At 44.1% G+C, this 26,891-nt stretch overlaps 1 protein-coding gene across 1 annotated transcript in view; it reads right to left on the bottom strand.

Moving 5' to 3' along the window:
• Positions 1 to 26,891, bottom strand: part of SLC39A11 (solute carrier family 39 member 11) — a 216,575-nt gene that overhangs the window by 101,606 nt on the left and 88,078 nt on the right. Inside the window, exon 4 of the mRNA XM_075278149.1 lies at positions 10,720 to 10,852. Coding sequence (XP_075134250.1) covers positions 10,720 to 10,852 — 133 coding nt within the window. The remainder of the gene's footprint in view (positions 1 to 10,719; positions 10,853 to 26,891) is intronic.

Here is a 26,891-nt window from a genome sequence, read left to right as displayed (position 1 = left end):
AATGGCCGCTTACACAGTAAGCTAGTGTAAGAGGCCATTTTCTCGTGGCCGCTTACACAGTAAGCTGGTGTAAGCAGGTATTTTCTTGTGGCCGGGACTTGTGCAGTCAGCTCAGCCCAAGGCCTAGGAGATTGAAACCCAGGACAGAAGAAGATACAGGAAGAGGGGGTTCCAGAAAAAGATGGAGGCAGCGCTGGAGATTTCTCTCACAACAGTGGGGACACCCCCAGTGCTGTTTGAGTGCTGGGGACCGCCCCCAGTGCTGCGAGAGAACTAATTTGCATACTGAAGATAACCCGGATTTCTATGGAACGATGCGCAGAGAAGACATCTAAAGGTAGAAGAAGAATAGCCTTTCTTAAGGATATTTCTACGTGTTAGCCAGAAAAACAGGGTATCCAATGATAGGATCCCTTTAATAAATAGAGGACTTGGGAGGTCGGTAGTCACTGGCTGGTCTGTTCTATCTTCTAAGGGTTATCTCTGCCAATGTATCCGCATCGAATTGAGAGAGGACGCCTTCCTGAATTCATACATGATGATTAGATTAGAGCCCTGAGTCACCCATCGATACATCACACTAATAACTAGGGATGGGATTTCTACCAAGATAAGGGACCTTTCTGACTATTTCCAGGAGCTGTAGATTTTTCCCGTATAAACGAGTCTCATTTAGCGCAGCATTGACCTACTCTTGGCTGGTAATGTACTGTACATGATGTTTATGCCGCTGAGTCTTCAGATATCAGACCCAACCAAGGAGAAGTTGTTCTATTTCTTGGAAATCGTCTCTCCTGTACGCGCCGCCTTTTCTAATGTGTGATATTCAGTAATAACATCCTGTTCTCGATGTGATCTTGTCTTCTCCGCTCCGTGGCTGCTACTAGTAATGATAGGGGTGATGGTAAAAGGGAGATAAAGTCGCTATGTGACGCGATGTGATGGTGCTGCAGCAGACCAGCGGGATGGGGGGAGACTCGATGTCAGATTCCATCCTAAGTCTATACCCAGAAACACTGAACTTTCCTCTGTATTTTCATGTACTTCTGGCAGGCTCCCCATCACTAAGAGCAATGTGATGCGGCTAAAAAGATCCGGGCGCAGTGAGAAGAGTCACCTGGGAGGCTTCTCGCCCGCTTGTCTCTGCACGGCTCAGGCCCGACAGATGGACAGCTCTCTCCCAAACTGCGCCCAAGCCGGAGAGGAGATGCCCAGATGACTCTTCTCCCCGTGCCCGCTTCTTCATAGAACTATCTTATCTGTACAAACCTGTCTCTTTGTACTAGGTGAGCCTGGCGGCACCGCACTGACATAGACAGGTTTAGCCTTCTGGATGTAAAGTTCTTCTCTATATTCCAAAATACATAACTTATTTATTTCTTCTTTTTTTTTTTTTATTATCTTGCTGTCGATGTAGCTGTTTGAGGGATTGTTGTTTTTTCTGGAGGAAAATTTTAGGAGTATTTTTTTTTTTTTTTGGATAGGGAGTTCATTTTTTTTATTGTTTTTTTTTGGTTTTGTGGCGTTCAATCTGTTGTAGAAACAACATGTTCACTTTATTCTGCAAGGCGTTTAAGGTCATCAATTTACATCAATGTTTCTCTACTTTATCAATTCCACTAGCTATCTGCAGGGCTGGGGTGATATGCTGGGTCTGGTGACAGTAACCTATCTATCTGGAGGCTGGGGTGATATGCTGGGTCTGGTGACAGTAACCTATCTATCTGCAGGGCTGGGGTGATATCCTGGTTCTGGTGACAGTAACCTATCTATCTGCAGGGCTGGGGTGATATCCTGGTTCTGGTGACAGTAACCTATCTATCTGCAGGGCTGGGGTGATATGCTGGTTCTGGTGACAGTAACCTATCTATCTGCAGGGCTGGGTGATATCCTGGTTCTGGTGACAGTAACCTATCTATCTGCAGGGCTGGGGTGATATGCTGGTTCTGGTGACAGTAACCTATCTATCTGCAGGGCTGGGGTGATATCCTGGTTCTGGTGACAGTAACCTATCTATCTGCAGGGCTGGGGTGATATGCTGGTTCTGGTGACAGTAACCTATCTATCTGCAGGGCTGGGGTGATATGCTGGTTCTGGTGACAGTAACCTATCTATCTGCAGGGCTGGGGTGATATACTGGTACTGGTGACAGTAACCTATCTATCTGCAGGGCTGGGGTGATATGCTGGTTCTGGTGACAGTAACCTATCTATCTGCAGGACTGGGGTGATATACTGGTTCTGGTGACAGTAACCTATCTATCTGCAGGGCTGGGGTGATATGCTGGTTCTGGTGACAGTAATCTATCTATCTGCAGGGCTGGGGTGATATGCTGGTTCTGGTGACAGTAACCTATCTATCTGCAGGGCTGGGGTGATATGCTGGGTCTGGTGACATTAACCTATCTATCTGCAGGGCTGGGGTGATATGCTGGGTCTGGTGACAGTAACCTATCTATCTGGAGGCTGGGGTGATATGCTGGGTCTGGTGACAGTAACCTATCTATCTGCAGGGCTGGGTGATATCCTGGTTCTGGTGACAGTAACCTATCTATCTGCAGGGCTGGGGTGATATGCTGGTTCTGGTGACAGTAACCTATCTATCCGCAGGGCTGGGGTGATATGCTGGTTCTGGTGACAGTAACCTATCTATCTGCAGGGCTGGGGTGATATGCTGGTTCTGGTGACAGTAACCTATCTATCTGCAGGGCTGGGGTGATATACTGGTACTGGTGACAGTAACCTATCTATCTGCAGGGCTGGGGTGATATGCTGGTTCTGGTGACAGTAACCTATCTATCTGCAGGACTGGGGTGATATGCTGGTTCTGGTGACAGTAACCTATCTATCTGCAGGGCTGGGGTGATATGCTGGTTCTGGTGACAGTAACCTATCTATCTGCAGGGCTGGGGTGATATACTGGGTCTGGTGACAGTAACCTATCTATCTGCAGGGCTGGGGTGATATGCTGGGTCTGGTGACAGTAACCTATCTATCTGCAGGGCTGGGGTGATGTGCTGGTTCTGGTGACACTAACCTATCTATCTGCAGGGCTGGGGTGATATGCTGGTTCTGGTGACTGTAACCTATCTATCTGCAGGGCTGGGGTGATATACTGGGTCTGGTGACAGTAACCTATCTATCTGCAGGGCTGGGGTGATATGCTGGGTCTGGTGACAGTAACCTATCTATCTGCAGGGCTGGGGTGATATGCTGGGTCTGGTGACAGTAACCTATCTATCTGCAGGGCTGGGGTGATATGCTGGGTCTGGTGACAGTAACCTATCTATCTGCAGGGCTGGGGTGATATGCTGGTTCTGGTGACTGTAACCTATCTATCTGTAGGGCTGGGGTGATATACTGGGTCTGGTGACAGTAACCTATCTATCTGCAGGGCTGGGGTGATATGCTGGGTCTGGTGACAGTAACCTATCTATCTGCAGGGCTGGGGTGATATGCTGGGTCTGGTGACAGTAACCTATCTATCTGCAGGGCTGGGGTGATGTGCTGGTTCTGGTGACAGCAACCTATCTATCTGCAGGGCTGGAGTGATATCCTAGAAGGACTATGTTTTGTTTAGCTTGGTGGCTATGTAGAGAAGACAATATAGTTCTACTCTCTGAGAATACATTACCTGACTGCACCATCGGACTGTATATGTGCAAATAACATTGTTTGAGATCAAAACCAACGTCTCGTGCAGGCTATTACTAGTTTATTAGTGCACCTGGACGTCCGCACGGCTGTTCCTGGTAATTGATCAATTGTGGTGGTTTTTAATAAGATTCTGAGCACAAAAAAGGGAAGCGAACGGGCAAAATACAATAGATACTGCAGCCATTGTTACCATGGCATCTAAGCGGTCATCAACTACTTACACGCCATGGTCAACAATGTGTTTTTCTTGTTTCTACAGAAGCCAAAAGAACCTTGGAGGACTGAATGATGTGTGTGCGGGTGTGTGAGCGCAGGTCACTGAATGCACTTACCTTATATAATGTATACAAACATGGAGGTATATACACACACAATACATGCATGCTCACAGACAGTACACGGATAGATGGATAGATAGATAGATAGATAGATAGATAGATAGATAGATAGATGATAGATAGGAGATAGATAGATAGATAGATAGATAGATAGGAGATAGATAGATAGATAGATAGATAGATAGATAGATAGATAGGAGATAGATAGATAGATAGATAGATAGATAGGAGAGAGATAGATAGATAGATAGATAGATAGATAGATAGATAGATAGATGGATAGATAGATAGATAGATAGATAGATAGATAGATAGATGATAGATAGGAGATAGATAGATAGATAGATAGATAGATAGATAGATAGGAGAGAGATAGATAGATAGATAGATAGATAGATAGATAGATAGATAGGAGATAGATAGGAGATAGATAGATAGATAGATAGATAGATAGATAGATAGATAGGAGATAGATAGATAGGAGATAGATAGATAGATAGATAGATAGATAGATAGATAGACAGGAGATAGATAGATAGATAGATAGATAGATAGATAGATAGATAGGAGATAGATAGATAGGAGATAGATAGATAGATAGATAGATAGATAGATAGATAGACAGGAGATAGATAGATAGATAGATAGATAGGAGATAGATAGATAGATAGATAGATAGATAGATAGATAGATAGATAGACAGGAGATAGATAGATAGATAGATAGATAGATAGATAGATAGATAGACTTGATTCAAGGTTATTCCTGGGCTGTAACAGCAGAAACCTTTTAGTAAATGTCATTGATCTAACTTTCCACAATGAGGACGCCATGTTTGCTTCCTTTTCCAAAAACAGCGCTACACTTGTCCATGGGTTGAGTCTTGTGTTATAACTTAACTCTATTGAACTGAATGAAGCTGAGCTGCAATGCCACAAACAACCTGTGGCCAAGTGTGGCGCTGTTTTTGGATGAAAGCAGCCATGTTTCAACCCCTTTAAATGTTTGCACCCTACAGGTGAGAGTCTCGGTGGGCAGACCCCCAACCCATGAGCAATGTATCCTCTGTTTTATGGATAGAGGATAATTACGGTTTGGGACGCCATCCCTTTAAGTTGGACAACACCTTTAACAGACCGTTTTCTTCCCTCTAACATGAAGGCAGACCGATCTAGGCTAACCTTAATATAACCCACATTACTCTAGGGAGGGGGTGTCAGAGTAACCTTCTCATTATCCCTTTCTTTTCATAAGAAACCTCGACACTCCAAGTTCCTGGCATGTAAAAGTGATCACTTTCCTGGGCCATGTTCTCACTGTACTTCTCTCAATCCCCCGGTGTGCCGGGCGGTTTTGATCCTACCCCTCATTGCACTTGTAAGATATAAAGCCTACAATCTCAAAGGGAATCTATCACTGAGGAATGATTAAAGATTAATCTGCTCTGACACATCCCGTATGCCGCGCGCCGCGCTCCTCACCTCCCCGGGAAGCCTCTGCGCATACAAATAAATATAGGTTTTGTTTATGCATTCGCGGCTTTTATTTCATCTGACTTGTGAAAGCTTTAGCTTTTCTGTCTGACAATATGTTTTATGGGTTTTTATCTTCGCAGGCTGCTAGGAATGGCGATGCGCAGGAACACAAGAGGCTGACGGGAGACTGTGCAGACTGCAGGACGATGGCTGACAACGACAGAATAGTTGGGGTACCTCCGGATAGATGGGTGTCCTTATGGTGAATGGGCCCACAGCTTGTAGAGAACCAGAGACCTCAAACCATCTCCATATTACAAAGAACAGCACAGACTGTATAGCGGTATGTTCACACGGCCCCAATATCAGCGGCTGATTCCGCCCTTGTCCTCTTGTTCTGGTAGAAGTTTTCACCGCTCACGACTGCTGAGGCCTACCAATGGCCTCAGCGTCCTAAGAAAACGACATTGTAGGCGAGAGATGTCCTGGTTCCTTTCTTAAGGCAGCTGATTGGCCTCGGTGATAACATGACGTGAGGACTTCTACCCCGACAGCAGATAGCGGCAGGTGACACCTGAACACTGGGGATCGGCGAGTATCTGAATTCTTTTGTTTTTTCTTTTCGTCTTCCCAAGCCTCCGAGTGAAAAACTGTATATTCTGGATAACTGATTTCATGTTGCCTATTTCGTATGTTGAATTCAATACTAAGCACTAGGGTTGAGCAATCGGGAAAGATCAGATCCCGATCGGCGATCGAGCAAATTTCACGATCGCAATCGGGATCGGCTGGAAAATGATCGAAAATAGGTTTTTAAAAATGATCCTGAAATCTCAAGATTAGCTCAACCCTAGAACACATAAACTCCTAAATAGGGCTGAGCGATTGGGAAAGATCGGATCCCGATTGGCGATCGAGCAAACTTCACGATCGGCTGGAAAATGATCGAAAATCGATTTTTGAAAATGATCCTGAAATCTCAAATCTCCTGAAATGTTCCGGCTGATCGCGATCGTTAAATTTGCTCGATCGCCAATCGTGATCCGATCTTTCCCGATCGCGATCAGCCGGAAAATGAATGAAAATCGGATTTTAAAAACGATCCTGAAATCTCAAGTTCAACTCAACCCTAGAACACATAAACTCCTAAATAGGGCTGAGTGATCGGGAAAGATCGGATCTCGATTGGCGATCAAGCAAATTTCACGATCGGGTGGAAAATGATCGAAAATCGAATTTTAAGAATGATCCTGAAATCTCAAGATCGGCTCAACCCTAAAATACATAAACTCCTAAATAGGGATGAGCGATCAGGATCGGGAAAGATCGGATCCCGATTGGCGATCAAGCAAATTTCACGATCGGGATCGGCTGGAAAATGATCGAAAATCGGATTTTAAAAACGATCCTGAAATCTCAAGATCAGCTCAACCCTACTAAGCACCTGTTTATTTCCATGGTTGGTATCTTCCATATTTGCCTACTCGGGTCTCGTGAAGACAACGCTCCACACGATCCTACAGAACACATTGGCCTACTAAGTGTCCTTGTTCTTCTATCTCTTGTGTTCTTCCAGTTGTCCTACAGTCAAGTAGGTAACCAACAAGATTAGGATCGCCCAAGACAATTGGTTTGGTTGGAAACGAGAAGTAGAAGACTGAGTGGAGATAACCAAAAAGAAGTCACCTCTTCTTCAAACTTTAATGGAGATAACCAAAAAGAAGTCACCTCTTCTTCAAACTTTAATGGAGATAACCAAAAAGAAGTCACCTCTTCTTCAAACTTTAATGGAGATAACCAAAAAGAAGTCAACTCTTCTTCAAACTTTAATGGAGATAACCAAAAAGAAGTCACCTCTTTTTCAAACTTTAATGGAGATAACCAAAAAGAAGTCACCTCTTCTTCAAACTTTAATGGAGATAACCAAAAAGAAGTCACCTCTTCTTCAAACTTTAATGGAGATAACCAAAAAGAAGTCACCTCTTCTTCAAACTTTAATGGAGATAACCAAAAAGAAGTCACCTCTTCTTCAAACTTTAATGGAGATAACCAAAAAGAAGTCAACTCTTCTTCAAACTTTAATGGAGATAACCAAAAAGAAGTCAACTCTTCTTCAAACTTTAATGGAGATAACCAAAAAGAAGTCACCTCTTTTTCAAACTTTAATGGAGATAACCAAAAAGAAGTCACCTCTTCTTCAAACTTTAATGGAGATAACCAAAAAGAAGTCACCTCTTCTTCAAACTTTAATGGAGATAACCAAAAAGAAGTCAACTCTTCTTCAAACTTTAATGGAGATAACCAAAAAGAAGTCAACTCTTCTTCAAACTTTAATGGAGATAACCAAAAAGAAGTCACCTCTTTTTCAAACTTTAATGGAGATAACCAAAAAGAAGTCACCTCTTCTTCAAACTTTAATGGAGATAACCAAAAAGAAGTCACCTCTTCTTCAAACTTTAATGGAGATAACCAAAAAGAAGTCACCTCTTCTTCAAACTTTAATGGAGATAACCAAAAAGAAGTCAACTCTTCTTCAAACTTTAATGGAGATAACCAAAAAGAAGTCAACTCTTCTTCAAACTTTAATGGAGATAACCAAAAAGAAGTCAACTCTTCTTCAAACTTTAATGGAGATAACCAAAAAGAAGTCAACTCTTCTTCAAACTTTAATGGAGATAACCAAAAAGAAGTCAACTCTTCTTCAAACTTTAATGGAGATAACCAAAAAGAAGTCAACTCTTCTTCAAACTTTAATGGAGATAACCAAAAAGAAGTCACCTCTTTTTCAAACTTTAATGGAGATAACCAAAAAGAAGTCACCTCTTCTTCAAACTTTAATGGAGATAACCAAAAAGAAGTCCCATCTTCTTCAAACTTTAATGGAGATAACCAAAAAGAAGTCAACTCTTCTTCAAACTTTAATGGAGATAACCAAAAAGAAGTCACCTCTTCTTCAAACTTTAATGGAGATAACCAAAAAGAAGTCACCTCTTCTTCAAACTTTAATGGAGATAACCAAAAAGAAGTCAACTCTTCTTCAAACTTTAATGGAGATAACCAAAAAGAAGTCACCTCTTCTTCAAACTTTAGGAGCTGTCAGAAGATTGATGTATTTGTTGAAAGGAAGGACACCATGACATAAAAAGTTCATCTACCGTTAGCCTATACATGTCCTATAGCATTGAAGAAGTCCATCCCAGTGAATCATGATAAGACACATCTCCACGTAGACAGATTTTCTCTTCTGGTTCTTCGAGCCTTTGTTGAAACTAAAAGGTTAAGAAACTCAATAATAGACCAAATTCCTCCAGACATGGTCAGGAGCGTGAAAACAAATTACTTCTCAAGCCACTGGATATATTTGTTTCCGAGTCTACAGCAAGCGCCAAAACTTGTAGGCCACTTATCACGAGCTTCCCGCTTCATCAATGATGGATTTGAGCTCAGTTGCCAGCCTTTTAAGTTCTCGGTAAGATGGACACGTTCCCAGTGCCAAGCCTCTGATTCAGTGCTCTCCTGTGTAGTGTTTCATAGCCTACATTGCTCTGCTTATTGATCAAGGTACTTTATGAACCAGAGAAATGATTACTTCCTGCCATCCGACATGTCTTCTCTGGCAGGGCATTCGAAATGTCATTTTTGCTTTGTAAAGTGGCAGCAAAAATATGCAAAGAAAAGGTTGATCCTTTACTTCACATAGAAGACGATGTTTCCAAATAGCTTCCACTTTGTAGAGCCCATTGGGAGGCGCCCATTGCATCCTTTACCAACTCCATCATGGTAAGTGTACCATTACGTGACATGGGTTGTTTGGCTTGTAGGCAATTTGGTACCATGGTCTACAATTTGCCTCTATATAAGTTAATGCTTTGCAACAGCTGGAATGCCAAAGGATGAAGACCTCAACTTTCCTACAGGCTGACTTTGGAGCCCAACATGAAGACCAATATGGAACCCAACACAGAGCCCAACAAGGAGCCCAACATGAAGACCAACATAGAGCACAACATGGAGCAAACAAGAACCCCAACATGGGGCCCAACATGAAGACCAACATTGAGACCAACATGGAGCCCAACATGAACCCAACATGGGGCCCAACATGCAGACCAACATGGAGCCCAACATGAAGACCAACATGAAGACCAACATGGAGCTCAACATGGAGCCCACCATGGAGCCCAACATGAAGACCAACAAGAACCCCAACTTGGGGCCCAACAAGACCAACATGGAGCCCAACATGAAGACCAACACGGAGCCCAACAAGAACCCCAACATGGGGCCCAACATGAAGACCAATATGGAGCCCAATATGACGCCCAACTAGGTGACTTGCCCAAATGTCCAATAATAAAAAGTATGTTTATGCTAGTGAGCAAAGAAAATATAACATAATACATCCTACACGAAGATCTGAAAACCAGTTACTACTACTTACAGGTCCTCAAGGTTTACTACAGTATTTCTAATCATGCCGTATACCTCCGGAGGATTAATATATCTGAGACAGATCAACCTGCTTTGGCTCTTGTTGACCTTTGCATGTATTGATCACTCTGGCACGAGATCTAAGTTCCTTACAACCCTCGTAAATCTCACCGTGACCCTAATGAACTAACATCTTGTTCACATCTGCTGCCCAGCCAACAGGAAAATAAATCACAAGAAGAACAAGCCCAGACCAGGAGAAATCAGGTAATTTATACGAGGCGATGAGATTGGATAATACTATAGTGTATTGGAACGTATTGTAGGTTCAGAATCATCGACAGCTCGAAAAATGAAGAATTCATAGCGTAAAAAGTCACTCAGAAGGTTAGAGATATGGTGCAGGGACGTCCGGGCTGGGCAGTCTTTTTTGCATTATATTGATGAAAATAGTAAATCTACAAATGTCACAAGTGCCCGATTTACCATCAGGGCATATATGAACCTCCAATAGGGCCCCATCATGCCGAGCCTTACCCTCAATGCCACCTATGTAGACTGCACAGCGAGGAAACCCTGCACTTGTTTTCTTAAGACAGGAAGATGTTATTGCTTCCCATTAAAGTCAAAATATTTAACCAGTTGTGGCGCTGTCCAACACCAACCCATATCCTACGAGCCTATAGAAAACTGATATCAATGCAGATACCAATAAAAAATATCCTGTGCTGGTGTATAGGATATGGCCGAAAGACAGCGCCACAACTATGGGCAAGGTAGGTTGTTCATGCTTGGTATATGACGACAATGGATGCTTGCCTGTGTGAGAGACTCCTCTACCTATCCGGATGCTCAGCTCCCGGTCCTCGTACAAAGATCCTTCATCCTTCTCCTTGAAGGGTTTGTAGTCGTGATTGGAAGTTGCGACAGCGAAGGGATCCTCACTGAGACCCTAGAAGGAAAAGAATAGTAATAAGACAAAAGGCAAAAAGATAACGTAGATGCAACGGAAGATAAAGGCGTTATGTCTGATCGGGGGACGATGGTCCATGGAGGGTCATGACCTGCTGTTATAGATTGTGCAAATTGTAGAGAGGTAATAACAATAATCTTTCATATTCTCCATCTAAATATAACCTTTGGAAAAAGTAAGGCCAAACCACCGATTGTGACTCTTCTATTTTACCATAACCCGACTGCACTGTGTACATACATTACATTACTTATCCTGTATTATACTCCAGAGCTGCGCTCACTATTCTGCTGGTGCAGTCACTGTGTACATACATTACATTACTTATCCTGTATTATACCCCAGAGCTGCGCTCACTATTCTGCTGGTGCAGTCACTGTGTACATACATTACATTACTTATCCTGTATTATACTCCAGAGCTGCGCTCACTATTCTGCTGGTACAGTCACTGTGTACATACATTACATTACTTATCCTGTATTATACTCCAGAGCTGCGCTCACTATTCTGCTGGTACAGTCACTGTGTACATACATTACATTACTTATCCTGTATTATACTCCAGAGCTGCGCTCACTATTCTGCTGGTACAGTCACTGTGTACATACATTACATTACTTATCCTGTATTATACTCCAGAGCTGTGCTCACTATTCTGCTGGTACAGTCACTGTGTACATACATTACATTACTTATCCTGTATTATACTCCAGAGCTGTGCTCACTATTCTGCTGGTACAGTCACTGTGTACATACATTACATTACTTATCCTGTATTATACTCCAGAGCTGCGCTCACTATTCTGCTGGTACAGTCACTGTGTACATACCTTACATTACTTATCCTGTATTATACTCCAGAGCTGCGCTCACTATTCTGCTGGTGCGGTCACTGTGTACATACATTACATTACTTATCCTGTATTATACTCCAGAGCTGCACTCACTATTCTGCTGGTACAGTCACTTTGTACATACATTACATTACTTATCCTGTATTATACTCCAGAGCTGCGCTCACTATTCTGCTGGTGCAGTCACTGTGTACATACATTACATTACTTATACTGTATTATATTCCAGAGCTGCGCTCACTATTCTGCTGGTGCAGTCACTGTGTACATACATTACATTACTTATCCTGTATTATACTCCAGAGCTGCGCTCACTATTCTGCTGGTGCAGTCACTGTGTACATACATTACATTCCTTATCCTGTATTATACTCCAGAGCTGTATTCACGATTCTGCTGGTATATGACATTACAAAGTTTCTTATAGCCACTTGTATACACTGATTCCTGGTACAATGAATATACACTTTGTGCAGTGAACGGTCTAAAGTAGGAGACCTCTGAGATTAGTAGGAAGGCGGAGGAGACATTTTGGGTTCATTACATTTTTCAGGATCGTCCGACTGTGTAAGCAGACGCACCTGAGCAGCGCACTCATTGGGTAATGTCTATATGTCTCGTGTCTTCAGTCTCCTAACAAACTGCAAGATGAGAGGTTGACGTTTTACACATTCCCACTGTTGGAGTTCATCTTTTGCGCAACGCTTTGGAGTAATTATACTGATATCCGGAATCTATTACTGAGCCCCGCAGGCGCGCTATAACCCAGGTATTACACAACCATCACATTAAGTGGCTGTCTGTGAGCGAGCATAGTAACGATACATTAAGTGGGAAGCGTCTCCCGTTATTATTTACAAGAGATTCTCCGTCTCCTCTCATTTGGCCTCTTCCCGTCCAATCTCCCAATCTTTGGGTTCCTCGGCCCCTCTCCGATCCCGACTGCATACAAATCAACCGATAAACTGCGGAATACATTAAGTGTGTGTATGAGACCTTTATGTGTCACTTTAATCTCCATCAAATCCATGTAGCTCAGGCTGTTGACAGATCTTATTTTCTGGCTCTGGCTCTCAAGCTTTGGAAATTACGAGGAGGGGGGAAATATAAAAATTTCTGAGCAGAAGAAGAGAGTGAAGTGGAGACAACGAGCGGCTCATCAACGACTAACGTGGATGTTTTCTTGGGAGGAAGCCAAGGAAGAAACATTGTATCTACTGTATCCGCAGACAAATCGTAAGGTGACGGGATGGAATCCGGCACGAAAGCGAAACCCGCAGCCGGCTACAATAAAGCACAGAAGACGGTGAGGGGGGGCAGAAACTTTTTTTATTCCTTAATAAAAAGCGTTCATATAAAAAAGAAGAATATTTTCACGGAGAACAGATGACAATCTAATGCTCTATAATCTAACATCAAGATCATCTGGTTTGATGATCGTCTGGATCATCTTTTCACTTCTTACCAACCACAGCGCCATACACTCTATAGTGGCTGTGCTTGGTATTGCAGATCAGTCAATCACATTCATTTCGAGATAGCTGAGCAGCACCGTGGTTGTGTGACTAGTGAAGCCTGAGAATAGGCGGCAGCGCCTACTGAAGGGCCACATAACCATTGCAAACAGATGGTTAGCACGAGTGGACCCACGCTGATCTAATAGCGGCATCACCCCATTTACCCCATATGGTGAATTGTGTAAGAAAATAAAAAAGTATAAATTTACAATTCTAGAATTTTTTTTCCACCTTGCGTGCAAAAAAAATAACAAAAAATTAATTAATAAAAAAAAAAACAAAAAACAAAGCAAGTAGGGGGCCACACGGTGGCTCAGTGGTTAGCACTGCAGCCTTGCAGTGCTGGAGTCCTGGTGTTCAAATCCCGCCATGGGCAAAAAAAACCATCTGCAAGGAGTTTGTATGTTCTCCCCGTGTTTGCATGGATTTCCATCCCATATTCCAAAAAAAAAAGACATACTGATAGGGAAAAATGTACATTGTGAGCTCTATGTGGGGCTCACAATCTACATTTAAAAAAAACAAAGCAAGTAAGCGTCCATTTTCTTGTGGCCTGTGGGCACGCGCTGTTGGCTCTGCCCGAGGCCTACAAGTTTCACCGCCCGCGCCGGAAGAAGACACAGGAAGGGGATGTTCCTGAAGAAGATGGAGGCGGCGCTGGAGAGTTCTCTCGCAGCATTGGGGACGCCCCCAGTGCTGCGAGAAAACTCATTTGCATACTGAAGAAAACACGGATTTCTACCGAATGGCGTTGGCCTAGGTCAATAATTCAAAACGGTAAATCGATATAACCAAAACTCTCAGCGCGTCCTGGCCATGATAGAGAGCCACGGCTTGGAGACCACCGGTCCAAGGTGTATAGATGCGTCCACCATTATTTAGCTCAAATTTCCAAGTTCTCATGAGACCAATACTATATGGTGATGCACTAGCAAAAACCTTGGCAAGGTGCAATTCACAAAACAACCACTAGGTGGCCACGCCTTGTGTCATAGTATCATAAAATCATATTATTTTTACAAAGCTGTTCATCTCATGACACATATATACAGGCCCAGCCAAGAAAACAAGTAAGGAAGGACACATAGTATATAGCTAAGTTTTTGGTTGCTAGAGGTTTACCAATCTAGTCTGATTTCTTTTATACAGCTGGCACGTTCCAGAAAAGAACTCAATTGCGTTCCGTCTTGTCAATTTTAAGTGCTCGTCTCTGACTAACGGGTGTAATTAAACTGATTCTAATTCTGATTCCTAACATCAATTCACGAAATGGCGCCATATAAATTGTTAAAGAGACTCTGTCACCGCAGGCAGATGATATGTTATGTCACAACCCATTTGCATTTAGCAAGGAAATTTGACTCCATGATCCTATGTTTAAGGTCGTGGGTGGGAGTGTTCAGAGAAGATGGAACTAAAACCCCATTAAACAGAGTATACGCTAAAAAAAAGGGGAATAATAGGTTTAAAGGGGTTTCCCATCTCCCTCTCACTTCCTGTAATCTTCATCAAATGGTCAAATCCGCCTCCCCCCAGCTTGCTGAACAGGACACTATAAAGTGTCACAATATAGAATTTGCAACAATGAGTAACTATAGACTTGGAAACAATGAGTGCAGTCAGCAGTGACTGATGTCATTTGTCCTATCTCACCAGACAGGTCCGGCTTCATGGAAACAATCTGTAAACCATGGAAATCCCAGTGTGTAATACCCAAGGTTACACATGTACAGATATGCTATCTGAGGTTACAAATGTACAGATATGATACCCGAGGTTACACATGTACAGATATGATACCCGAGGTTACACATGTACAGATATGATACCTGAGGTTACACATGTACAGATATGATACCTGAGGTTACACATGTACAGATATGATACCTGAGGTTACACATGTACAGATATGATACCTGAGGTTACACATGTACAGATATGATACCTGAGGTTACACATGTACAGATATGATACCTGAGGTTACACATGTACAGATATGCTATCTGAGGTTACACATGTACAGATATGATACCCGAGGTTACACATGTACAGATATGATACCTGAGGTTACACATGTACAGATATGATACCTGAGGTTACACATGTACAGATATGATACCTGAGGTTACACATGTACAGATATGATACCTGAGGTTACACATGTACAGATATGATACCTGAGGTTACACATGTACAGATATGATACCTGAGGTTACACATGTACAGATATGCTATCTGAGGTTACACATGTACAGATATGATACCCGAGGTTACACATGTACAGATATGATACCTGAGGTTACACATGTACAGATATGATACCTGAGGTTACACATGTACAGATATGATACCTGAGGTTACACATGTACAGATATGATACCTGAGGTTACACATGTACAGATATGATACCTGAGGTTACACATGTACAGATATGATACCTGAGGTTACACATGTACAGATATGATACCTGAGGTTACACATGTACAGATATGATACCTGAGGTTACACATGCACATTTATGATACCTGAGGTTACACATGTACAGATATGATACCTGAGGTTACACATGTACAGATATGATACCTGAGGTTACACATGTACAGATATGATACCTGAGGTTACACATGTACAGATATGATACCTGAGGTTACACATGCACATTTATGATACCTGAGGTTACAAATGTACAGATATGATACCCGAGGTTACACATGTACAGATATGATACCTGAGGTTACACATGTACAGATATGATACCTGAGGTTACACATGCACATTTATGATACCTGAGGTTACACATGTACAGATATGATACCTGAGGTTACACATGTACAGATATGATACCTGAGGTTACACATGCACATTTATGATACCTGAGGTTACACATGTACAGATATGATACCCGAGGTTACACATGTACAGATATGATACCCGAGGTTACACATGTACAGATATGCTACCTGAGGTTACACATGTACAAATATGATATATGAGGTTACACATAATATATACAGTCCTATGAAAAAGTTTGGGCACCCCTATTAATCTTAATCATTTTTAGTTCTAAATATTTTGGTGTTTATAACAGCCATTTCAGTTTGATATATCTAATAACTGATGGACACAGTAATATTTCAGGATTGAAATGAGGTTTATTGTACTAACAGAAAATGTGCAATATGCATTAAACCAAAATTTGACCGGTGCAAAAGTATGGGCACCTCAACAGAAAAGTGACATTAATATTTAGTACATCCTCCTTTTGCAAAGATAACAGCCTCTAGTCGCTTCCTGTAGCTTTTAATCAGTTCCTGGATCCTGGATAAAGGTATTTTGGACAAACAATTCAAGTTCAGTTAAGTTAGATGGTGGCCGAGCATGGACAGCCCGCTTCAAATCATCCCACAGATGTTCAATGATATTCAGGTCTGGGGACTGGGATGGCCATTCCAGAACATTGTAATTGTTCCTCTGCATGAATGCCTGAGGATTTGGAGCGGTGTTTTGGATCATTGTCTTGCTGAAATATCCATCCCCGGCGTAACTTCAACTTCGTCACTGATTCTTGAACATTATTCTCAAGAATCTGCTGATACTGAGTGGAATCCATGCGACCCTCAACTTTAACAAGATTCCCGATGCCGGCATTGGCCACACAGCCCCAAAGCATGATGGAACCTCCACCAAATTTTACAGTGGGTAGCATGTGTTTTTCTTGGAATGTTGTTTCTTTTTGGACGCCATGCATAACGCCTTTTTTTTTATAACCAAACAACTCAATTTTTGTTTCCAAAATGAAGCTGCCTTGTCCAAATGTGCTTTTTCATACCTCAGGCAACTCTATTTGTGGCGTACGTGCAGAAACGGCTTCTTTCTCATCACTCTCCCATACAGCTTCTATTTGTGCAAAGTGCGCTGTATAGTTGACCGATGCACAGTGACACCATCTGCAGCAAGATGATGCTGCAGCTCTTTGGAGGTGGTCTGTGGATTGTCCTTGACTGTTCTCACCATTCTTCTTCTCTGTCTTTCTGATATTTTTCTTGGCCTGCCACTTCTGGGCTTAACAAGAACTGTCCCTGTGGTCTTCCATTTCCTTACTATGTTCCTCACAGTGGAAACTGACAGGTTAAATCTCTGAGACAGCTTTTTGTATCCTTCCCCTGAACAACTATGTTGAACAATCTTTGTTTTCAGATCATTTGAGAGTTGTTTTGAGTAGCCCATGATGCCACTCTTCAGAGGAGATTCAAATAGGAGATCAACTTGCAATTGGCCACCTTAAATACCTTTTCTTATGATTGGATACACCTGGCTATGAAGTTCAAAGCTCACTGAGGTTACAAAACCAATTTTGTGCTTCAGTAAGTCAGTAAAAAGTAGTTAGGGGAATTCAAATCAATAAAATGATAAGGGTGCCCATACTTTTGCACCGGTCAAATTTTGGTTTAATGCATATTGCACATTTTCTGTTAGTACAATAAACCTCATTTCAATCCTGAAATATTACTGTGTCCATCAGTTATTAGATATATCAAACTGAAATGGCTGTTGCAAACACCAAAATATTTAGAACAAAAAATGATTAAGATTAATAGGGGTGCCCAAACTTTTTCATAGGACTGTATTGTCAGCTGTAACTGGGCTGTATTGTTAACGGGGCTGCAGAGCTGGGGCCAGTTTTGGCTGGAGTTAGAAATTTTTTTTACCAACCTCAGCTTTAAAATAAAACAATTAATCAAGAAGTTATTAATACTGGATAATTAATTAAATGTATAGTTTGTTACATATTTACTTTCATAAGAAGTCAATCACAAGATTTTCTTTTAGCGTTCAGCCATTTATGAAATCACAGTTGGAGCAGGAGTCAGAGTTGGGCTGTAGTCAGAGCTAGGGTTGAGAGATTGGGATTGGGAAAGATCGGCTCCTGATCTGCGATCGAGCAAATTTCACGATCGGGATCGACTGGAAAATGATCGAAAATCAGATTTTAAAAACGATCCTGAAATCTCAAGATCGGCTCAACCCTACTCCATAAACATAAAGTAACTAGAGTTGCGCGATCGGGTAAGATCGGATCCCAATCGGCGATCGAGCAAATTTCACAATCGTGATTGGGATCGGCTGGAAAATGATCGAAAATCAGATTTAAAAAACGATGATGAAATCTCAAGTTCGTCTCGACCCTAGTCAGAGGTTCTCCTCACCGACTCCTGATTGTTACCCCGGGATAAATTGTTCAGTTAAGATAATATGGTGGCGTCTGCTGCAGTCCTATGTAAAACTGAAGACGACATATTGGGATATCGGTCACAAACTTAGCTCGGCTGTATCAGAAATAAAAACAATCTCTGCATCACGTAACACAACATTATAGATCCCCCTTCAGGGGTGAAAGTATAATGTGCTGAAATTGCTCCATGACCACAACCGAACAGCTGCGCGGCCGCACAAAAATAAGATTCTGCCCTCGCACCTAATACATTCAGACCGATGGCTATAATGAAATTCCTGGACTGACCGCTAAAGGAAGTCAGAGAATTCCCTGAGCAGCAAAATAACATCATGGCGTTTCCACAATCTATCCGAATGTGCGCCTCCAAAACCGCAAGCTCCTGCATGGTGCATTAACCCTGTCAGCCCTGGCACAATTACCAATGCTATGCACTATGCCTGGACGGAATAGCAGCACTGAGTGTGTGGTAGGTTGCACATGCGGCAAGTGTATGAGCTAGTTTCCTAAGCAGTGGCTTTTAGTTGGCACAGAAGAGTTCTCCCCATAGAAGATCAGTGATCTGCTTCCAGGGACTACTTCCCCATTATTGCTATAATGAATGCTGCAGGCGCCCGCACGGTTCCTCCTTCCCATCTCGTCCTGTGGCTCTCGGGGCCTGTGCTGTGAACAGACCTAATTAAACTATAAGAGTATGTGGTTAATCATGGCCCCCGGTCATTTCACTGTCGCACACGGTACGCAGCGCTGATGAAACGGCTTTTCTTATTTAGGACATGGAAACCAATGACTCTACAGATTATACTTCTTTATCACAGCGCTCACAGGCAGCTGGGGTGGTGTGTACAGGCACAACATGCCAGACAACGTAAGAGTGGCAGAATGTGCTTGGCAATGTATAGAAAGGAACAGCAGGGGATAAAAGACATAGAATGCGAGACATTGTACAAGGGTCGGCCGGGCCAGATACTGTAGAGAAGAGAAGAATGTGTCTGGCACTGCACATGGAGGTAGTCTATCTGGCACTGTACATAGAGGTAGCCTGTCTGGCACTGTACATAGAGGTAGCCTGTCTGGCACTGTACATAGAGGTAGGCTGGCACATAGAGGCATCTGTCTGGCACTGTACATAGAGGCATCTGTCTGGCACTGTACATAGAGGTAGCCTGTCTGGGACTGTACATAGAGGCATCTGTCTGGGACTGTACATAGAGGTAGCCTGTCTGGCACTGTACATAGAGGTAGCCTGTCTGGGACTGTACATAGAGGTAGCCTGTCTGGGACTGTACATAGAGGTAGGCTGGCACATAGAGGAAGCCTGTCTGGGACTGTACATAGAGGCATCTGTCTGGCACTGTACATAGAGGTAGCCTGACAGGGACTGTACATAGAGGCATCTGTCTGGCACTGTACATAGAGGTATCTGTCTGGGACTGCACATAGAGGTATCTGTCTGGCACTGTACATAGAGGTAGGCTGGCACATAGAGGAAGCCTGTCTGGGACTGTACATAGAGGCATCTGTCTGGCACTGTACATAGAGGTAGCCTGTCTGGGACTGTACATAGAGGTAGCCTGTCTGGGACTGTACATAGAGGTAGCCTGTCTGGGACTGTACATAGAGGTAGGCTGGCACATAGAGGAAGCCTGTCTGGGACTGTACATAGAGGCATCTGTCTGGCACTGTACATAGAGGTAGCCTGACAGGGACTGTACATAGAGGCATCTGTCTGGCACTGTACATAGAGGTATCTGTCTGGGACTGCACATAGAGGTATCTGTCTGGCACTGTACATACAGGTAGGCTGGCACATAGAGGAAGCCTGTCTGGGACTGTACATAGAGGTAGCCTGTCTGGCACTGTACATAGAGGTAGCCTGTCTGGGACTGTACATAGAGGTAGCCTGTCTGGCACTGTACATAGAGGTAGCCTGTCTGGCACTGTACATAGAGGTAGCCTGTCTGGGACTGTACATAGAGGTAGCCTGTCTGGGACTGTACATAGAGGTAGGCTGGCACATAGAGGAAGCCTGTCTGGGACTGTACATAGAGGCATCTGTCTGGCACTGTACATAGAGGAAGCCTGTCTGGCACTGTACATAGAGGTAGCCTGTCTGGGACTGTACATAGAGGTAGCCTGTCTGGCACTGTACATAGAGGTAGCCTGTCTGGCACTGTACATAGAGGTAGCCTGTCTGGGACTGTACATAGAGGTAGCCTGTCTGGCACTGTACATAGAGGTAGCCTGTCTGGCACTGTACATAGAGGTAGCCTGTCTGGGACTGTACATAGAGGTAGCCTGTCTGGGACTGCACATAGAGGTAGCCTGTCTGGGACTGTACATAGAGGTAGCCTGTCTGGGACTGTACATAGAGGTAGCCTGTCTGGCACTGTACATAGAGGTAGCCTGTCTGGGACTGTACATAGAGGTAGCCTGTCTGGCACTGTACATAGAGGTAGCCTGTCTGGGACTGTACATAGAGGTAGCCTGTCTGGGACTGCACATAGAGGTAGCCTGTCTGGGACTGTACATAGAGGTAGCCTGTCTGGGACTGTACATAGAGGTAGGCTGGCACATAGAGGAAGCCTGTCTGGGACTGTACATAGAGGCATCTGTCTGGCACTGTACATAGAGGAAGCCTGTCTGGCACTGTACATAGAGGTAGCCTGTCTGGGACTGTACATAGAGGTAGCCTGTCTGGCACTGTACATAGAGGTAGCCTGTCTGGCACTGTACATAGAGGTAGCCTGTCTGGGACTGTACATAGAGGTAGCCTGTCTGGCACTGTACATAGAGGTAGCCTGTCTGGCACTGTACATAGAGGTAGCCTGTCTGGGACTGTACATAGAGGTAGCCTGTCTGGGACTGCACATAGAGGTAGCCTGTCTGGGACTGTACATAGAGGTAGCCTGTCTGGGACTGCACATAGAGGTAGCCTGTCTGGCACTGTACATAGAGGTAGCCTGTCTGGGACTGTACATAGAGGTAGCCTGTCTGGCACTGTACATAGAGGTAGCCTGTCTGGCACTGTACATAGAGGTAGCCTGTCTGGCACTGTACATAGAGGTAGCCTGTCTGGGACTGTACATAGAGGTAGCCTGTCTGGGACTGCACATAGAGGTAGCCTGTCTGGGACTGTACATAGAGGTAGCCTGTAAGGAACTGTACATAGAGGTAGCCTGTCTGGGACTGCACATAGAGGTAGCCTGTCTGGGACTGTACATAGAGGTAGCCTGTAAGGCACTGTACATAGAGGTAGCCTGTCTGGGACTGCACATAGAGGTAGCCTGTCTGGGTCTGTATAGAAGGACACACAATGTCTGGCACTGTCTAGAAGGGTACCCTGCGTCTGGCACTGTATAGAGAGGCAGCTCTTGTCTAGTACTGTATTTTGAGGCAGCCCCTGTCTGGCACTGTATAGAGAGGCAGCCCCAGTTTGACACTGTACATAGGGGTAACCTCTCTGGCACTGTGTAGAGGAAGCTCTTGTCTGGCACTGTACATAAGGGTAGCCTGTCTGGCACTGTATAGAGAGGCAGCCCCTGTCTGGTACTGTATATATTATATATATAAGCAGCCCCAGTTTGACACTGTACATAGGGGTAACCTGTCTGACACTGTGTAGAGAAGCAGCCCGTTTAGCACTGTACAGAAGACAAAGTGTCTGACAATGTATACATGGCCACTGTTATTGATACTGTGGCTGGCCCTATAGAGAGGCCGAGGACTGAAGCCGTACAATTGTATAAAGCAACAGACCACGCTCCCTTCTGCGGCAGCAGTTACACCATCAGCATCAATATACCAAATGTTTTATTCTTTGGTCATGCTAATAATTATCATTTTTTATAGACATGTATATAACATACTGTAAGCAGTCGTGGTAGTGAATATAGACATGTATATACTGTAAGTAGGTGGAGTAGTAATATGGGCAGGTGTATAATATACTCTATGTACCCGGGGCAGTGAATATGGGCAGGTGTGTTCTGTACTGTAGGTGGCGGTCATACCCAGCACCCCACGAATAATGTCAGATGGTTCAGACACATAAACCGATTTAGTAAGCCTTTACCACCAATTTTCCATTAGAGTGTCCAGCGCAGCCCCGAGTCTATGCCGAATAAGTGTTTCTATTATCCGCGCCGCCAAAGTGTGCAAAGCTCCAGATAAATTGGATTTTCATCCCCCGCCACGGTGCTAATAGTACCTGACTGCTGCTATTCATATTAATTGTCAGAGTTTAGCGGGCAGGACTGACCTGTGACCTCTGCGGCTCGCACTACCTGCCTGTGACAGTCAGTGCGGCTGTCGCCCGGGGAAGGACTAGAGTCAGTCCAAAAATTACAAAAGGCCGCCTGCAAAAATAGTGAATACTATTACACAATGCGAGCCCAAACAATGCTCCCTCGGAGGATGTGGGGGGCCTGTAGATATGACCTTTCCATGAAAGCCACTGTGGCAGGCGGGCTCTGAAACGCGCTTTGTGCGGAGATACTTCAGCTGGAAATGCCAAGGTCCTTTCTCTCTATTGTCGCTCAGCCAAAGTGTTTTCTTATACCGAAGACTTCACATCTCCGTCCTATCCACTGGAGGGGTCATGGAGAAGAACAACTGCACCCATCATTGTATACCGGAAGAAACCAGGCATGAAACGGATCTCCACTTAAGGATAGGTCATTCATTTGTGATCAGTAAGGGTCCAAAACCCAGCACCCCCGTGACCAGCAAGTTGCAGTGTTCAGCTGAGCGTTGTGGTCTCTTTGCTGAATTCCAAGCGCAGTGCCATATATTGCCTACTGGCTGTGCTTGGTATTGCAGCTCAACTCATTCGCTGGTTGGTGACATCATCAGAACAAGGAAGGGGTTGCAACACTGATGAGCGCGGCGGACTCTTCCTATAGCTGAATGGAGGGAATCCCAGGTTAGACCCCCACCTATTGATAGCATATATATAGCAAGTCCCAGAAACCCCTTTATCAGCGTATCACCTCTCTGCAGCGTCTATATTTTGTCCGTTTTCCCAATGAATGCAAAAAAATTGTCTTTTAGATTTGAGTCTTTTAAGGACACAGACTCCGTATAAGACGCGGCCCGTTATCCCATTAGCCCAGATACGCTGTATCTAATACCGGTTTGCTTTTAACTCTTCCATTTTAGGAAATTTTCATCTGTTCCTTCCTAAAGACAGGCATCAGACTAATCGACTCCCAGAAATCCATATTCCCATAGCGCCCCCTACAAGGTATGGACTGTACAGAAAATCCGGCTTGTTGGATCCCATAACTCCCCACAATACAAAATGTTCTGATCAGCAAGGAAATCTCGCAGCCTTCACAAGACGTTCGGCGCTGATGTTTTGTGGAGATCTCCGACTCTCAGGGTTGGGTATTAAACATTTATGGATCTCCTCCGCAGGCCGTGATGGATTGTCAATTACTACGGCAATAAAGCACGGATATAATAACTAGCGAGGAGAGGCGCGCACACATATTTAGCTTTCTTCCTGCCCAACATAACAGCAGAACAAACAGACGGTATATCGTGAGGTCTCCAGGATGATACGACAGATAGACAGGGCGAGAAAGAAGCGCCTTTGTTTTCGTAAATGAGGCGAAAGCCTTAAAAGGGTTTTCCAGGACTAAAATATTGATGATTTGTCCTTACAATAGGTGATCAATATTGGGGTTCCCACAGATCCAAGTGACATCATGTGTATCGGTCACATTGACCTGTCCGCAGCTTAGTCCCATTAAAGTGAATGGAGCTGAGCTGCAATACCAAGCGCAGCCACTATACTTCGTAGGGCGCTGTGCTCGGTAAGCAATGAAAAGGCTAAGGCAGCACTTGTCCCAACAACTAATACGGTCTAAGGGCAAACTTCTTGGGCCAGGGGACCCAAATGACCATTAAAATAGCGGTTACCCACAGACACCGGCGGACCCCACTCACTATAATGGGGTTCGCCGTTTTCATACTGAAACAGGGTAAAGAAAAGTCATCCGTGCAGGACTTTACTCTCTGCCCAGATGTGACTTTAGCTTCAGGCTAGACAGTCTCAAATTGCACCAGATTTTCTAAAGTATTTACTGGTGTTACAGTCCATTGCTGTCACCTGTCAAAAGATGAAAGCAACGGACATTAAACAACGGGTGCAGGCCGAGCCCCCTCCGTCTGATCTCCGTCTGCATTCACCCTATGTAGAAAACATGATGCAAGATTTCTTCTTATCTTCTTTCTTCCTTTTTACTTTGCAGAAGAAAGAAGATAGAAGACAACGTCGCCATGTTGTTTACATTGTCACAGATGCACGGTTAATGTCCGTTGCTGTCACCCTAGGATGTAGTGTGATAATCTTTTATACCTGCCCAATTTTTTGCCACTTATTAGTTGGCCTAATTTTTTACATAGAAGCCGACAATTTTTTTTACTGTACAGTGTTGCCTATTAAGCATTGCCCCCTTTTAGAAAGCCCCGCCTACTTGACGACATGGCGCAGCAACTATCTAAAACACAAAGTGTACAGCACAAATACCAGTTTTGGGGTAAGTTAAGCCAGAATTCTGGTGCATTGTCATTAGTTTATCTGCCTGTGTGGTCTTCATAAGCTGATCGGCAGGAATCGGACCCCCACTCATCTGGGAATCCTCAAGATTTTACTTCAGGAAAACCTCTGTATGGGAACTCTATCTGACTCCATTATAATCAGTGGGGCTTGGACACCACTATGGATACCGCTAAGAATGGAAGTCATAGTGCAAGTGGGAACAGAGCTCTATAAAATAAGAGGCAGAAAACCAGTCCCGAATATAATAATACTTTTAATAAAGATGAAATTTCTAGGCCTCGGACCTCTGGCAGAGCTGACTGTGCATGCCTGGGCCACAAGAAAATCGCTGCTTACACAGTAAGCTGGTGTAAGCGCCCATTTTCTTGTGGCCATGGGCATGCGTAGTCGGCTCTGCCCGAGGACTAGAAGATTGAAACCCAGGACAGAAGAAGACGCAGGGAGAGGCCGTTCCAGAAGAAGATGGAGGCAGTGGACAGTTCTCTCGCAGCATTAGGGACGCCCCCAGTGCTGTTTTAGCGCTGAGGACCGCCACCAGTGCTGCGAGGGAACTCATTTGCATACAGACGAAAACCGGATTATATACCGAACGGCAGCGCATAGAAGACATCTAAAGGTAGGAGAAGAATAGCCTTTCTTAAGGCTATTCCTACGTGTTAGTCAGAAAAAAAGGGATTCCAATGATAGGATCCCTTTAATCGATATTAGATTGGTGGGGTCTGATTCCTGGCACCACCACCAATCAGCTCATTGAAGGGGCTGCAATAATTGTGCCTTTTTATCGTATACCATAGCACCGTATCTTGCATAGTGGCTGTGCCTGGTACTGCCCACTTGAATGGGACTGAACTGCAAAAGGTCTATGAATTCAGTCCCAGAGAAGGGGCTGTAGCCCTCACCCGAGCACTGCGACCAATTCCCGTACCTTATCAGTGTCACCTATTAATAGGGGCTTTAAGTCATACCCTATCCTAAACATACAGAGCTCTCCACCTGGCCCTGCCTCGTCCCTCACCTCATCCCAGTCACTTATTCATGGCTGCCCTTTCTTCGATCGCTACCTCGCTTTGCTCTCCAGCAGCTGAGTGGTTAACCCCTCATACAAAGAGACAACCCATCAAAAACAATTTCCCTGAATAATTAAAAAGCAATCAACCTCTTTTTTTTTCAGGCAAGTACGAGGAGTTATTCTGCTGAAAATGCCAGGAGCGGCGTTCGCTTTCCTAAACGGAGTGATTAATTCGTTGGCCTTTTTCATATCAGTCAATACAGAAATATGGCAGAGTGGGCGACCCTCAATCACCGCCATTACACCCTTATTATCGGCAGTACATCACTGTCACCCTGCGGCGGGAGCCCGTCCGTCTACGTAATGAGCGCTGGCTGGGAGATACACAAGGCACGCCGCTCTCCGTCACCGATCAATGGTGCAAGACAATGGTGGAGCGAGGAGAGAACAGAGACGTATCCTGAGTCCGCCATCACTAGATCATCATTTATATAAGGCGAGGGGATTACTGGATACGTCCTCCTTTGTAAAGAATTCTGCTCTGTGGCTCTTAAAGCAGTTGTCCAGCCCCAAATCGAATTTTCATACTGACAACCTATCCATCAGCTGGTCATCAGTATGGGATTTGTTGGGGTCTGACACCCGGACCCCACATAGATCAGCATAGATTGTTTTAATGGTATAACCTATTCAGACAGTGGCGTAACTAGGAATGGCGGGGCCCTGTGGCAAACTTTTAAAATGCCCCTCCCCTGACCGACGCCGAAGACCTTGACCACCGCTTCTCCACATTCCTGCGTGCACTATTATAACCCATAGTGGCCCCTGCACACAG

This window comes from Leptodactylus fuscus, chromosome 6 (assembly GCF_031893055.1).
Source record: "Leptodactylus fuscus isolate aLepFus1 chromosome 6, aLepFus1.hap2, whole genome shotgun sequence".
Lineage (NCBI taxonomy): Eukaryota > Metazoa > Chordata > Amphibia > Anura > Leptodactylidae > Leptodactylus > Leptodactylus fuscus.
Note: the sequence above shows the minus strand (reverse complement) of the source record. Positions and strands in the feature narration are given on the sequence as shown.